General features: G+C 37.4%; 1 protein-coding gene across 1 annotated transcript; it reads left to right on the top strand.

Annotated features, from left to right (window-relative positions):
• The first annotated feature begins 20 nt into the window (after positions 1-20).
• BIVM (basic, immunoglobulin-like variable motif containing) lies at positions 21-14,356 on the top strand. The gene is made up of 11 exons (XM_086880747.1): positions 21-117; positions 1,177-1,777; positions 2,665-2,791; positions 3,700-3,795; positions 3,877-3,981; positions 5,750-5,844; positions 7,012-7,144; positions 9,193-9,264; positions 10,113-10,196; positions 11,792-11,888; positions 12,863-14,356. The coding sequence occupies exons 2-11, from the start codon at positions 1,288-1,290 to the stop codon at positions 13,151-13,153; spliced, it is 1,590 nt and encodes a 529-aa protein (XP_086736873.1). The 5' UTR covers positions 21-117; positions 1,177-1,287; the 3' UTR covers positions 13,154-14,356.
• Positions 14,357-14,763: the final 407 nt, after the last annotated feature.

Here is a 14,763-nt window from a genome sequence, read left to right as displayed (position 1 = left end):
GGCGGGGGGCGGCGGGGGCGCGCAGGTGAGCGCGCGGCTGTGTCTGCTTCCGGCGCGCCCGCGTCCCCGCTCCGCCGCGGCCGGGGAGGCGACGCCGGCGAGCCCCGCTCCGCGCAGGTAACACGGACCGGGGGCAGCCCTGCCGCCCCCGCCGCCGATGCCCCTCGCAGGCGCCCAGGAGGGGAACGAGCCCAGGGTCCTGGAGGGCCCCTTCCCCAGGCCCTTGGCTTTGGCTCTGGAGCCGACAGTCGGCAGCGCGGGGGGAGGGGCGGGTGCTTGGATGTGTCCCTGCGCTCCGCCGAGCGGAGCCCGGCCGGCCGTGGGAGGCCAGAGGCGCTGCCCGGGCGCTGCAGGTGCGGGGCAGCGAGCCGAAACCGGTGTTGCAGGAGGAGGCTGTGGAGCTGTGGAGCGGAATTCCTGCCTCCCTCGCGCCAGGTTCCCATCTGCGGCGCGTGTCTGCAGACGTGCGAGCTGCTGAGATGACAGATAACACACACGCTGTCAGCTTGCCCTTTAAAAATGATCGTTTAAAGCAAGCCAGCCAGCCGTCTAAATTTGTTTTTGGTAATTCTTAGCTGCCATAAACAAAACCTGCTTTTCTTTCTCACGTCTTGAAGAATAAGAGGCACGTAAAAATAAAAGGGAACCTTTAACAGCTATAGGAGGAAAGCACTGGAACAGATTGAGGGTGGTGTTGTCAATTTACAATCGATAGAGGTTATAGCTACTGTAATTGTATGCTTGAACTTCACTTGCAGCTAAAGTTTTCAGGATTCAGCAGAATTAAGATATATGATGATTTATTAATTTGTATAAATTTGTATTCTGTACTCCATATTTACAGTGTATCGTGACTGTAAGGGATAGAAGAGAGCAACCACAACCAAGAACATGTAGAAAGCTTTTAATTTATTTTTTTTGTTGTTTATCTGCAGCTTATAAGTGTAATTACTTATTACATCCTTGTCTTGATATCACTGCAGTGTATGCTGTTGGCACCTCACAAATGATAAAAGGTGGTGATGGTAGAGCTCTAGAGATGCTTAGGGAAAGACACTCTGTGTTGTGGTATCTTGAAGGTATTTCAGCTTTTATTGGCTGTGAGTTGAAAGATAAGCTTTGTGTATATTTTATGTTGAATGAGACACCAGTACTAGCTTTCTGGTTTTTTTTCAGGTACCTTGTTGATACCTTGCAGAGGCAATGGAGGCAATGATGAAAACCCTGTTGTAATTAAAACATAAAGAAAAAGTATTCTTTGTTGTGCAATACTCTTAGTATCATTCAATGCCTACTATTTCAGAAGATGAAAAAGAAAATGGTTCTGGAAATAATGGAAACACTGAAAACACACCTGGGAAAGAATCCCCGGAAGCTTCTCTTCACGATCCTGTGAAGCCATACTGCATGTCAGACGCCTCCACTGCATCCTTGGTGTCTAGGGAAGATGGGCATTATCCTTGGGGATGTCCTGTGACTCATACAAGAGAGAAGTTTTATACCATCTGCTCAGACTATGCTTTTTTAAACAGAGTAACATCTATTTGTAAAAGTCCAAGTGCTTCTGTTAGTGCCTGCCTATCAAGCAGTGCTGCCTTAAACGTTGGAAATAACACACCTAACTTACTCAGCGTTCAAACTGGTGCTTCAGAGATTATCTACCGTGAAGATGCTAACTTGGAAAGCCTGCCTGGCAGTCTTGGAAAGCTTCCACTGGCATGGGAGATAGACAAATCGGAGTTCAATGGCGTGAACTCAAATCTGAAGAGCAAAGCAGGTGAGGTGGTAAAGTTTTGATGTGAAAGGAAAAGGCTTCATGTTTCCAGCTTGTTTGTGAAAGGGGCTGGCCAGCACATGTGCTCAGTGAGGAAGTGCTATAGAAGAGCCTGTATTTCATTTCAAGGAACCTGCATCTGTCATCGGGACAGAAGAGGGTGAGAGAGAGAGAAGGGTGAAAGTCGAGTGTAACTGCCAGGGGAAGTGGATCCAAAGAAAGGCTGACTTCTGCTTAATTGTGTAGTATTTGGGGTGGTTTCTGATATCCCTCCCATCCTTCCCCCTATGTTGTTGGAGTGATTTTTTTTGTTTTAGTATGACCTAGTATATTATGCATCTGGATGTATGACTTCAAAATGGGACAAAAATATTTCTGCTTTAGGATGTGGCCCAACACTGTCACAGTGGCTTATGAAAAGGAAAAGGTCTTTGGTGTATATTATTATTAATGGATTTGCATATAATTTTTCATCAGAAACTGTAGGTGGTTGCAAGGCTGGCAGTGAGAAACAAGCATTTTATTATGTTCCTTGTGTACTTAGTGTTTGGGAGGTCCATGTTGGTTAGAGAGTCTATTTCTGGGATGGATGATTTAATGCATTAGAATAATCAGATTGACTTATCTCTCTTAGCAGTTGGGCAGGTCATCATTAATTCTGTTCATGATCTAAACACCATGTTGTTTACAGAGCTAATGGCAGCTTTACAGACCTGTTGACAACTTAGATTATGTATTTGAGCCTTCTTTCAATTAACATTTAGTCCTAGTTTAACTTACTAACATAACCCGTGTCTCTATTGAGCTGGATGCTATTACTAAAAGTATTTAAGAAGAAAACAGTGAATGGCAAACTAGACATTCATTTGATTTGGAAATTTGATTTGCAGGCAACATGAAGAAACAAGGGACAAAGAAAAAGTCCGTGGACAAAAAAAGCAAACAGTACAGGGAGTGTCATCAGCGTTCCGCTCTTGAAGACGTGAAGGAGAGAAAAGTGTTGGACCTTCGGAGATGGTAGTATATATGAATTAATTTATGAAGTTATGAATTTATGAACTACACTAACTATGTAGTTTCTCAGTAAACATTAGTTACCTGATTGCAAACTTCTCAATAATGTCCTGGAAATTTTTCTTTAGTAGAAACGTTAAGCATACACACACTGTCTCTTGCATTCTTGAAGAAAAATTAGAGCTTCCCTCCCATCTGTTGAAATTCTTAAAACATTTTTCTTTCTAAACATCCATTTTACTTTCAGGAAAGGGAAAAACCTATGTGGGGATTCACTGCAAAGCAAAATACAAATTCAGTAACGTGGTCAGGCCAAAAGTAACCTTAAATGTACCGCTGATAACGTTTTACTTCTGATTTTACTTTTTATTGGGAAATACTCGATCAGAGTCTATAATTTCTATGCAACCATTATTGTATTAATATAGCTCAGTAAATTAAATCAGTTTAATGCATCTGTCTGGTTCTAACTTTGTAATACCAGAAAGTCAGAGTTAACCTACAAGAATCTGTGGCCCAGAATGACGTTCATAGGTAGAGATGTGGTTTGTCGCAAGTGCACGTGTTAGAAGAGACTGGATAAAACCATATGATATATTAGTACAGGATCATATTTTCCTACAGGCTCATTTGTACAGAACTCTCTTGGGGCTGTTAGAAATTTGACTGATTTATATGAAATAGGGTAGTGCCAGCAGGCAAAGAAATCAGTTAACATTTGCTTAATTTTTGTTTTTAAGGATACAGCTGTTTTGGGTTTTTTTTTTTGCTTATTTATTTTAATACAAATGACATCAAAACATTCAATATAATGTGGCACTTCAGTGACATGGCTCAAAAAAAGTAGTTCAGGTTTGTCATATATGTGAGTCAAGACTGTGTTACTAATATGTTTGAGGTTTTTGTTTAAGGTATTGTGTTAGCCGACCTCAATACAAGACTTCCTGTGGAATTTCGTCCTTGGTGTCTTGTTGGAATTTCTTGTATAGTACACTGGGAGCTGGAAGGTAAAGTCATACACAGACTGCTTTGCTTTGCCTCTGGAGTGTCAAAAATATGTTTCTAATTACAACACTTTTTTTTTTAAGTTTACCCCCCATCACTCAAGAAGAAGCCTTGCATATACTGGGCTTTCAGCCCCCATTTGAGGAGATTAGGTTTGGTCCCTTCACTGGAAATACAACTCTAATGAGGTATGTTTGTTCTTTTGATGCAGCTAAGAGATAGAACCTTTAAAAATACAGTAGTAGTTTATTTATTTAAAAACCAAGTGGCTGAGATGTTAATCCTCTTAAGTTTTAGAATAATGAAACATACCTGAGTACTCTGACTCTGAAATTCTCGAAGAGTTGTTTGCAGTGGTTGCTTTGAATGGTGTGATGCTATTACACAGGTCAGGTCAATGTGAAATTCTATTTGATTTTTTGGTTCAGTTTATGTAATGGTTGTATAATACTCTAATGAGTCTAGTCTCCTGGTTAGGAAACTTACTCTTTACACTTATTTTTCTATTTTTGAAAATGCAAGTTAAATGCTTGTTAATATCACTGAAATGGCCTGACAAGACAGTTGATACACTATTAGCTTAATGTAAAATGCAATTTAAGAATAGAAAATGAGATAGTGCTGAATCTTTGCTGCAATGGAGCTGTTCAGGAACAAAAACATGGGGCTGGAGTCACAGAACACTTGAAATTCTTTTACCGCTTCTGCTCTGCTGTTTCCTGATATTTATAGGTTGGACCTAAATTCTTTGTACTTTTTTTTTTTTGTATTAAATTAATAAGACATTCTAGGATTAAACAGAGCCAAGAAGCATATTGTACTACTGAGTGCTGAACGTTTTGATAGGACTTTGGTGTGTTACCCTTTGGTGAGATTAAAAACTTTGGCTGTATTCTTGCTTGCTTCATGAGTTGCATTTGATTTAGTTAATTTTTTTTAGGGCAATATATAGTGTTTGGCTGATCACTGTAAATGATGCTGAATTTGAAAATGTGGCAGCAGTCTAATCTCCATTCAGCATACTGGCTAGACCCTTGGAAAATGTCATAAAGATTTCCTTACCTGCTTTAGGAAATTCAGATCCAGGTTTTCTATCTCTTCAGGAGTATGTTAGGGTATAGCAACTCCTATAGACCAAGCTGATATAATGTTCTATCTCTTTGTGTCAACAGTCTATACAGACAGAAGTTAAACTTGTAATTCTTCTCTGATTTCCCCTGTGAGCATCCTTTATGCAGCAGAGAAATTACCCATTTTTTTTATTTTTTTTTTTTCTGGCCTGGTCCAATAATTTTGAAGTGTTTAGCAGGCTTGGAAACAGGAGGGCTGGGAGCCAGCCCCATTACCCAACATAGATTTATGACTGAGGTACTATCTTCAAACATGTGAATTTGAATCTTCCAATGTGGAAAAATTGCTGGCCTGTCCTCACTTAGTGCTGCAGTGAGGAGTTGCAATATTTGGCTCCTGTAATGTTCAGGCTTTGTGAAGTTTAGGTGAGAGAAATCCAGCGGGATAACCAGAAAGTCACACTTGAAGGGTCCTTTCTGGTGTCTTAGATTTCATTTATGTACCTTTCAAATCACGTTTGCACTTTGGCACCTCAGAATTTGTGCGTCTTTTTAGAGGCTTTGTAATTGAACATTAGAGATGACTGGACTAAATACAACAGGACCAACATTTCATATCCAGATTGTTAGTTATTATGATTCTATGTCAAGTCTGGAAAAGCAAAATGAAGGAGAAGGCTTTGTGTATTTAAATCTCTGTCTAGGATATTTCAAATTTTGTATTGGGTACTGTGGTCGTCTACAATCTAAATATTAGTGAAGTAGGTACTTAGTAGCACATAAATAATTTTTTTCCTAAACAGTCAAAGCACAGGAAAAGTGTGAGGAAATGAAATGGTATTTAATAACTCTTGAGTTACTACAATCTTTAAGCTTATTGTTTCAGATGGTTTAGGCAAATAAATGATCACTTCCATATCAAGGGATGCTCATACGTTCTGTATAAACCTCATGGGAAGAACAAGACAGCTGGAGAAACTGGTACGTAGCTACTCTGAAAGCATTCGTCTTACAATGTATAACTTGAAAAATCCTGCAGCATGTAGCATTTGACAGGATGAAGTCTGTAAGTAGTACTTCCAGTATGAGATAAGGTATCAAATACCTCCAAGTTGGCTGATTTTTCTGCTTTTACTTTTTCTCTTATTTAGCTAAAATTTTCATTTATACTTCTATTACGATAAAATACATTCTGTGCTACATATCCTGCTGTCACAGAATTGGAATTTTAAGGTATCCAAGAAAACACTGCATTTCCAGTTCTGCATCGTTGTGTGGGAAAATTTGTTTGCTGTCATCCACTGAGAGAACAAAAAGTTCTTACTTAATGTTTCATGCCTTTAAAAAGCCCAGTTTGAATGGTAATGAACTTACATGTTTTGCCTGATAGCTAACATCTCTCTCTAAAGTTAGGCGATTATTCTCAATTAGCTTATGCAGCTACATTTTTGTCTATTTTTCAGGTATGCAATTTAAAAAAATTTACTTTCATGCGCAGTTTACTAGCCTTTGGTATAGTCTGGGTAATTACCTTCTAACTGAAAAAAAAGCCCACAAAATCACGCTGAAAATTCTTAGAGATTATGAAAATGGAATTTCTTTTCCTTGGTATCCCACTTGAAAATTGTCATGTTTCAGTACCTCTTCTAGTCTTTTCCTGAAACTGAGCACTGTGGTCACATTATAAACCACTGCATGCCCATATGTGTACCTGAGACTAGGAAGGTCCAAGAAGCTCATGATACCAAAATGCTTTTGAGTGTTTTCAGTGGTTTTGGTAGTAACATCAATGTGTGCCACATCTGACTTAGGGCAGCTGGGAGTGCATTCTGTTGCAGTGTGTATTTCCTAGTTCAAGATATGCTTATGGTGCTTTTTTAAATTTGATTTTGATCTAAACACAAAGTATACTTTATATTGCATTTCCCTGGCACAGACTGTGCAGCAGACAGTATTTAATTTCCTGCCTGGTACAAAAAAGTAATAAGTTTGATATCAAAAATGTATTTTGTGTATGCCTGTCAGGTCACGTCCTTTCACTTAAAAAGCAATATAACTACTTTTGTTGTTAAATAGATCTTCTTTTCTGCTGAATATGTTATTCAGGATCCAAAGCACCCTGGCCTGTAACCTGATCTTCCTTTGTAGCTGCAGGGGCCCTTGCAAAGCTAACACGAGGACTGAAAGATGAATCAATGGCCTATATCTACCATTGCCAAAACCATTATTTTTGCCCAATTGGTTTTGAAGCAACCCCAGTAAAAGCTAGTAAAGCCTATAGGTAAGATACTATATGCTTATCTGTGTTTATGCTTATGCTAGTGGAAGAAACATACAGAAAAATCTACTTCAATTTGATACCATTTTTCTCCATAAATAACATTTCAGTTTGTGTCACGTAGACATCTGTCTGAGTTAGAAAAACACTAGAGTATGATTTGAAAGGAGTGTTAATCATTACATACTTAAAATGAAATGTAACTAAACAGACTATATTGAGAGAGAGCTTAAAAGAGAAAACTCTAAATGTTATTAGGAAATGGTTTTAGCTAGATAGAGAGAAGGTAGTTATTTTATTGAAGAACAAGTGAAGGTAACTAATCTTATGCTTATGTACTTATTTTGCATTAATGTTGACTAATAATGGTGATGGTAAACTCCAACTTCTGACATGTAAGACATAGAAAAGTAAAGAGATGTGAATGATCTGTTACCAGGAATTGTGAGGGAATGGAGGGAATAAAACTAGGAGAGATCTTTGGACTATGACATTATGTTTGGCTTTTTTTAATAATACTTGAAGTGATGGAGTACTTCTATAAGGTTATAGAACTTGTATAAGGTTATATCCTGTTGTTTTAGAATACAAGTACAGTTCCCTGTGTAATAATTTCAGATTTGTCATAGTGACACTACTAGGATAATATAATGCAATAGTTGATATAGTTTTCAATTAAATACAAATTTTAAAAAACAGTTAATATCATTAATACTCATATGGAGTTTGGGGAGAGTCTTGCATTAAACCCACAAATTTCAACTTTGAAAATATTAACTCTTGAGATACATATTAGCTTTTGTAAGACATTTACCTTGCTGTTCAAGGTAGATTGCTATACATAGTAGAGTACTCTATGCACTCTCTTAACGAGAGTAGTTTGTTTTACGTCATTCACTGAATCATATTAAGATGTTTTTCCTCTCTCAAAGTAGTTGCAAACATGGTATGTATTAAAGGATTCTGTTGGACTTTCTCGATGCCCAGCCATTGGTCAGTATTTATTAGTATTATTATAGAGCATAAGAAGTCAGTCCCTGAGAAAATTAGCAGATACCAGTGTTGGTGAATGTTAAACAGTGAAAAGTGTAGGTCACTAGGATAAGGTGAACTTTTGGCTATTTGACTGATTATCTGACTTTGACTTTGTTGAAGAGATATGGTCACATAAAGGAATGGAGAATGCTAGCTCTACTTTTGGAGTTCAAAATGGTCATTGATTTGAGATGATAAAACATAATCATCTGAATCTAATTGGTTCCCAGTGTGAAGCTTATGATAGGGTTAATGAAAACTTTCAGTATATGTACAGAATAATACAGTTTTTTGTTGAGACTTAGTTCACTGACTTGCCAGGTTTGTAAGAAGAATGTAAAAAATAGGCCCCACGTAGAAATCTAACACATCAGACTATTTGAGTTTACCAAAATGTTAATCACTTAATCAGTTAGGAAGAATCCTAACTAGAAGACCAAAGTGAAAAAAAAAGTTTAATAGATCAAATATACAATCAATAGATCAAAATAGATCAAAAATACAATCTGGGAAATAATATGGTTCAGTGTATGGAAACATAACATGCCTTTTAACTAATTTAAATTTATGTTGTTTAGTAATGAGTGAGAACCACACTTCCATTCTTTACCCATGGCTGAAAAGGATTCTTAGTCACTTCGTGATGTTGCTTTTAAGTCAATGTTAACTTTCTTAACAACAGTTCTCTTCTAACAATGTAACATGAAATAATTAAAGAAGCTTTTATAGCCTTACTTTAGGCTGGAGGTCAGACCTGATGAGCATCCTGTTTTCTTTGTGTTTTCTGATCCTACTGAGGGGAAAAAAAAAGTTTTGTTTTCAGAAGCACTGCCAATAGATTCTGGAGCAGTTCTTGGTTACCTGTTTTTGCACTCTACTTAAAAAAGGAAAGTTTTTATTTAAAAAAAAACAAGCTAAGAAACATTTTAGGTCCCAAAAGAAGTGGGTGGATAGGTTGTTAGGCTGAGCTTAGAGACTGTTCTTAGGTCACCCACAGACTTCCTGTATGATCTTAGGTTGCTGGATTTGGACTCGGGAGACCTGGGTTCAGTTCCCAGTTCAACCACAGACTTCCAGTGTGACTTTAGGTAAGTCAATTAATCTATCCTGTGTCTTGGTTTCCCACCTTTCCACTGATGGAATACATTGTTATTTTAAAGGGAATTTTTGTAGGTAAATAAATTGTTCCAAGCAATAAAACCATATGCTGATACCCTAAGCAGAAAAATACCAGGTTTTGTCACAGTTGAAACTGATGTAGTTTTCCATGAGAAAATTATACACAGGAAATCACAGAGCATTCTCATCAGTTCTGCCCTAATACCTGTCAAAAATCTTCCTTGACAAGGTTACCGCAAGCTTTGAGCTTCTTGGAAGTTGACTGCAAAGTAGTATTAATTCAAAGGTTTAGATTTTAGTATCTGGTATTGGCTGTTTAGAAGGAAGTATTTGGAGTTGCTGATTTTGTTTGTACAGGTAACCCTACAGCTCTTAGTTAAAACTGTCAGCTGAGGTGTAGTTTAAAAACAGTGTAAAGGACTCTTCCATGACTGTTGGACATCACAGATAGGGAGGAAGTTGTTTGTACCACATTTATGTGGCTTTCCACAGCTCTTATATCTGATGTTTCCTATATATTTATATTTACATCATGTACCAGACTGTCTTTCATCCACATAAAATTTCTTTTGATGAAAATCTGTCTTCCCAAATAATGTGGAGCAGGATCTCCAAGGTTTGCTTTCAGGCCTTGTGAAACAAAAGATTCCCTGTATGCAATTTTGAGCACTATAGTGCAGGAGCTGGGTTTTAGTTTGGCTGAGGAAACAATTTTAAGTGTTAGAAAATCCTAAAAAGAACAAGAGACTGTTAATATCTCTTTTTCTTTTTAGTATGCACAATAAATCTTACTAGGATTGTATCTTCTATTGAACAGAGGCCGTGTCTTGCAGCAGGAAGTAGAGTATTGGATCTTAATTGGAGAGCCCAGCAGAAAGCATCCAACAATACACTGTAAAAGGTATGTTACTTGGTAAGAATGTAAAACAATGTTTTCTTTCAAAACAGTTTGTAGTACTCTACTCAGAGTCACTGAGTGACTTTTTAGTTATTTCGAATGAATATATACATGTGTATATATATGTATCTAATAGACACAGATAATGCTTCAGTGAGAAGCTTTGTGTTTTGATCTCAGGGCTGGCTCTGGCTGGCAGTTTTATATCACCTGTCAGAACTTAGGTGGGCTGCTGAGAGCCAAAAGCCCATATCTTTTGTTTGAGTGTGACAAAGCTCTTATTAGTCAGGAAGAAAAGGCACCTCAGCTGTCTACAGTCGTGCCAGTTGTGACTTACAGGCTGCATGGCCCTTGGAGGAGTTTACACTGGAGCTGAGGACATCCACGGGCTGTGTCTGGGCTGTGCACAAGATATTCTGCTGCTGCTGAGACCTCCTAGCTCAGGTGCAGGTGCAGCCTATACTCTGTTGTGTTATTTGCTTATCTGTCCATTCAAACAGTACATTTACTATGAGGTTTGACTCAAAATTGATGTCTAAGCTAGACATACAAACTAGGAGAGCCAGAGGGTGCTATGTAGAAATATAATGGATTAGTTATATTTAATATTTTTTTTTGTCAGTGGTGTGACCTTGTCAATAACTGCAAATACTTGGGTATTTTGGACTGTGAGATTAAGTGGAACAAAATTAAAATCACATTATGCATCTGGTTACTGAGAAATGCCATATTGTAGGTCCCAAGGGTAGAACTTTGTTGTGTGGTATATTAGCTATAATATAGGCACAGGAAAAAGTTTCTGAATATATAATAAAACCATTTATAATACTAATTTTGATTGTGGAGACTTTCTTGCTCCTGCTGCACTCCCAGTGAGAGCTGGCAGGAAGTTCTGTGCTTAAGGAAAAGGGGAAAAGGTTGGAGTGAAAATGTGTTTTCTGTACTAGTAGGGTGGTGTTAAAGAGAAACATGTAGTTAGACATTGATGGAAATGAAAAGGTGATGTGCAGGTTTAAAGAGGTCTGGAATATGAAAATATCTGTTTCAGTTAGGCTGGAAGGAATTAAGAATCTTTGAAAATCTGAGTGAATGGGGAGTGGGGGAGTGATTGAATTGATAGTTTAGAATGAAATAAAATGGAGGAGTGAGTTATGATGAGAGCTGTCTAAAATCACAGTTAGTGTGTGAAAGAAACCAAGGAACTGAACAAACTAATACAAAAGGGTAGGAGAAGTTTTTTAAAAAAGGTTAATGTATCTCCTTGCCTAAACTACACTTGCTGCTTTCTTTCCTCAAACTTATGAATTGGTGAGCGTAAGGAATGTAACTATGGCTCATGGTGCTCTTACTCATTTTAGAAGATGTTTCCAAGAGCAGGAATAATCACTGTGAATGCTTTGATTGAAAGTGACACTTTTACATCTAGCTTGATGTCTCTAATGCTGAACCTTTTGTAACTTTACACATTCATTTATCCTTAAATCACTGATAAGACTGTTTAAAGCCAAAGGTCTGTATTTGTGTGTATGTGTATGTGAGTCTTTGTGCTGCTGAGGTTTCATAAATTTCAGCTGAGTAGTAATGATTTTATTCTGTAGGTGGACAGATATTGTCACTGACCTAAACACTCAAAATCCAGAATATCTAGATATTCGACATCTAGAGAGAGGATTACAACATCGAAAAACTAAGAAGGTAAGATAAATTTACTAAGATGTGAGGAAACTCATGGTAGGTTTTTGCAAATTTACTCATACTTCAGCAGTGTATGATGATAACTTCACTAAAGGATTTTTTTCTGTTAGGAAGCGTTGCTGAAGACAAAAGTATGATGTAGGTTCTTGCATGCCAAAATAATTTAGATTTACTTGCTGGGTAAGTTGTAAACCATCAGTAGCTTCATATATGCTAGGATTAATCAGGATATCTGTGTATACAGAATGTATTTGGTCAGAATATTTAACTTCGTTGGTTTAAAATGTAGCTGCAGCAAGAATAGAAATGTTCTGCAGACAGATTACAGACCCTTTGGGGTATGACCCTCCAATGACATTTAAGTGGGAAAGAAAGTACAATTGAGTAGGATCAGACATAAAAGAATGTGTGTGTCTCCCTTGTGTGGAGTTACTGTCAATGCATGTGGCTTTCTTTCCTGTAGATAGGGTTGTATCTCTTGGGGGGAGGATGTATTTGTGATTTGTAGATTGAAACTCTGTGAGAAATAATAGATTGAAGAGATGATTTCAGATGTGAAGACTCTATGGAAGACTGTGTCAGCAAGATCAGAATGGACCAGAACTGATAATTGCTGAGAAGGTAGCTAGAAAGCAAAAAAAGAATAGCAGAAGATAAGTGATACTGGCCCGTGAAGGATAAAATGGATAGCTTTAAAAGATCAAAAAGATGAAAAAGAAAGCACTATTTGAATCTGGGAAATAATCAGAACTGATTGATGCAAGTTGTATACTTCTGTATATGATTCTGTGGTGTTTTGTTCATTGTTGGTTTTTTTTTTTTTTTTTCCTGGTTTGTATGTTGTGGCACTTCTTGTTTGCTTTCTTTTTGAAAGTATGGTGTTACTTGCCAAAATGTTGATGTCAAATATCTATTTATGTTAGAAATGTGCCTGTGCTGTGCATTTAACAAAGAATCTTTTTTGCTTTGTTTAGGTTGGAGGAAATCTTCACTGCATCATTGCCTTTCAGAGACTTAACTGGCAAAGGTTTGGTCCTTGGAATTTTCCATTTGGAAATGTTAGACAGAATAAACAATCCCAAACACAAGGACAAGGAATTTCCAAATCTGAGAGTGAAGACAATATATCTAAAAAACAACATGGACGACTGGGTCGATCTTTTAGTGCTAGCTTTCATCAAGAATCTATGTGGAAGAAATCTAATCTTCGGGAGAGGAGGAACAGTGGGTATCAGAGTTATAATGATTATGATGGAAATGATTAAAATTAACTTTAGATGATAGAGTTGATATATTAAAGTTAGTTTTAATCAAAACATATTAGGGATTTATTAGTCCTAGAACACATAAGAATAGAAATTATGGTATAAGATACAGCTTCATTATTATTAAATAAATATGTTGATATGGTTGCAATAGATGATGTCTGATGTATAAAGTGACAGATAAGCACAGATTGTTGTAATTTTGCAATCAAAGGTGAATATGATAGCAAAATCGATAATTTCTTTTGAAATAATTGTACTATGTCCTGATCTGTGGAAACAAAAGAGCAGGTTGAAATCACTCAATGTAATAAGCAGACTTTATTGAAAATATTTATTGTTCAAAAGCATGAAAACTTATGGTATGACTTTATAAAAAAGGGTTATTCTGCAAATGGTGTAAGGATAAAAATAAACATTGCCTTTGTTTTTAGCACTTCATTTTAGTAAGGCTGCCCATATCCAGTGCAAATGAAAAAAAAGATCACATAGGTTAGAAAACCTTACTGGATTTACAAAGAGAATGTACACATTCTCCATTTAATTCCCATTAGACTTCTGTGAGTCAGATAATCATATCTTGTCAAGCAGGTCTCAGTTTCTTTTCCCTTATCTGGTTGCCTTTTTTTGACTGAGGAATTGTCTGTTCGAGGATGGAACTTCTGTTACTTTTGCTTGTGGGTAAAGTGGCTGAATTCTTACCCTGGAGCCTCCTGAGAGCACGGACTCACTTAACACAAGCTTATGAAATTCAGTATTAAAAGCTGCATTTACCATTAGCCAAATGAGCTAGCTGGACACTGTGTTCTGTTGGCAGTTATTTTCCTTGCTCAGTCTTAAAATCTCTGCCCTTTTTCTGCTGCTCTTTTCATTTTGTGTGAAGGGGATGCAAGTGCTGAAAACTGCTGGCAGCCCCGATGATATACCTCTCAGCCAGCACACAAATCAAGCTTTTTCAGGTGTCCCAGGTGAAGTCCTTTTTTTTTATTTCCTTTTTCTTTCCCTGATAAAGCCAGTTGTTTGCCCAAACACATCTCAACAGTTGTATTGTTCTATGTACAAATGTTCATACCTGCTCTAGGATTAATTTTTTGACATAAAAAGATTTGTCATGGAATGCAGGGGTTTTGTAGGTTGCTGCTTTTGTTAACCAAAAATGGGAGACTTTTAGACTTTTGTTCATTCAATAAAATTGGTTTTCTATCTTGTTGTTTGCTTTTCATTTGTCTTGAAAATGATGGCCCTGCATTTAGTGAATGTCTTCAGCAAAGTAGGTAAGTGACAGATCAGTTTCAACTACTGCTGAGCAAAGTAGGTAGGATCTCTTGGGTCATAAAAAGTGCTCTGTGCAGTCACTGTGACTTCTACTAAATTTCTTGAAGCCTGCAGCCTCATGACTGAACAAAACCCATATGCTTTGAAATTTTATTTTCCAGATGAGCTATTTTCAGACCCTGTTTTTGCAAGCTGAGTTTGGGTTGAGCTGTATTCTTTAGGGGATTTAAGACTTAATAGCCAGAGTTACATGTGGGTCTCATAGCTTTTGTTTGATAATGATAGTTACACTGAGAAACAGTCTATCCTCTGATGGTAGCTCACTGTTCTGCTTA

This window comes from Cyanistes caeruleus, chromosome 3, assembly GCF_971803275.1.
Source record: "Cyanistes caeruleus chromosome 3, bCyaCae1.hap1.1, whole genome shotgun sequence".
NCBI lineage: Eukaryota > Metazoa > Chordata > Aves > Passeriformes > Paridae > Cyanistes > Cyanistes caeruleus.
This window is presented reverse-complemented; position numbering and strand designations above follow the sequence as displayed.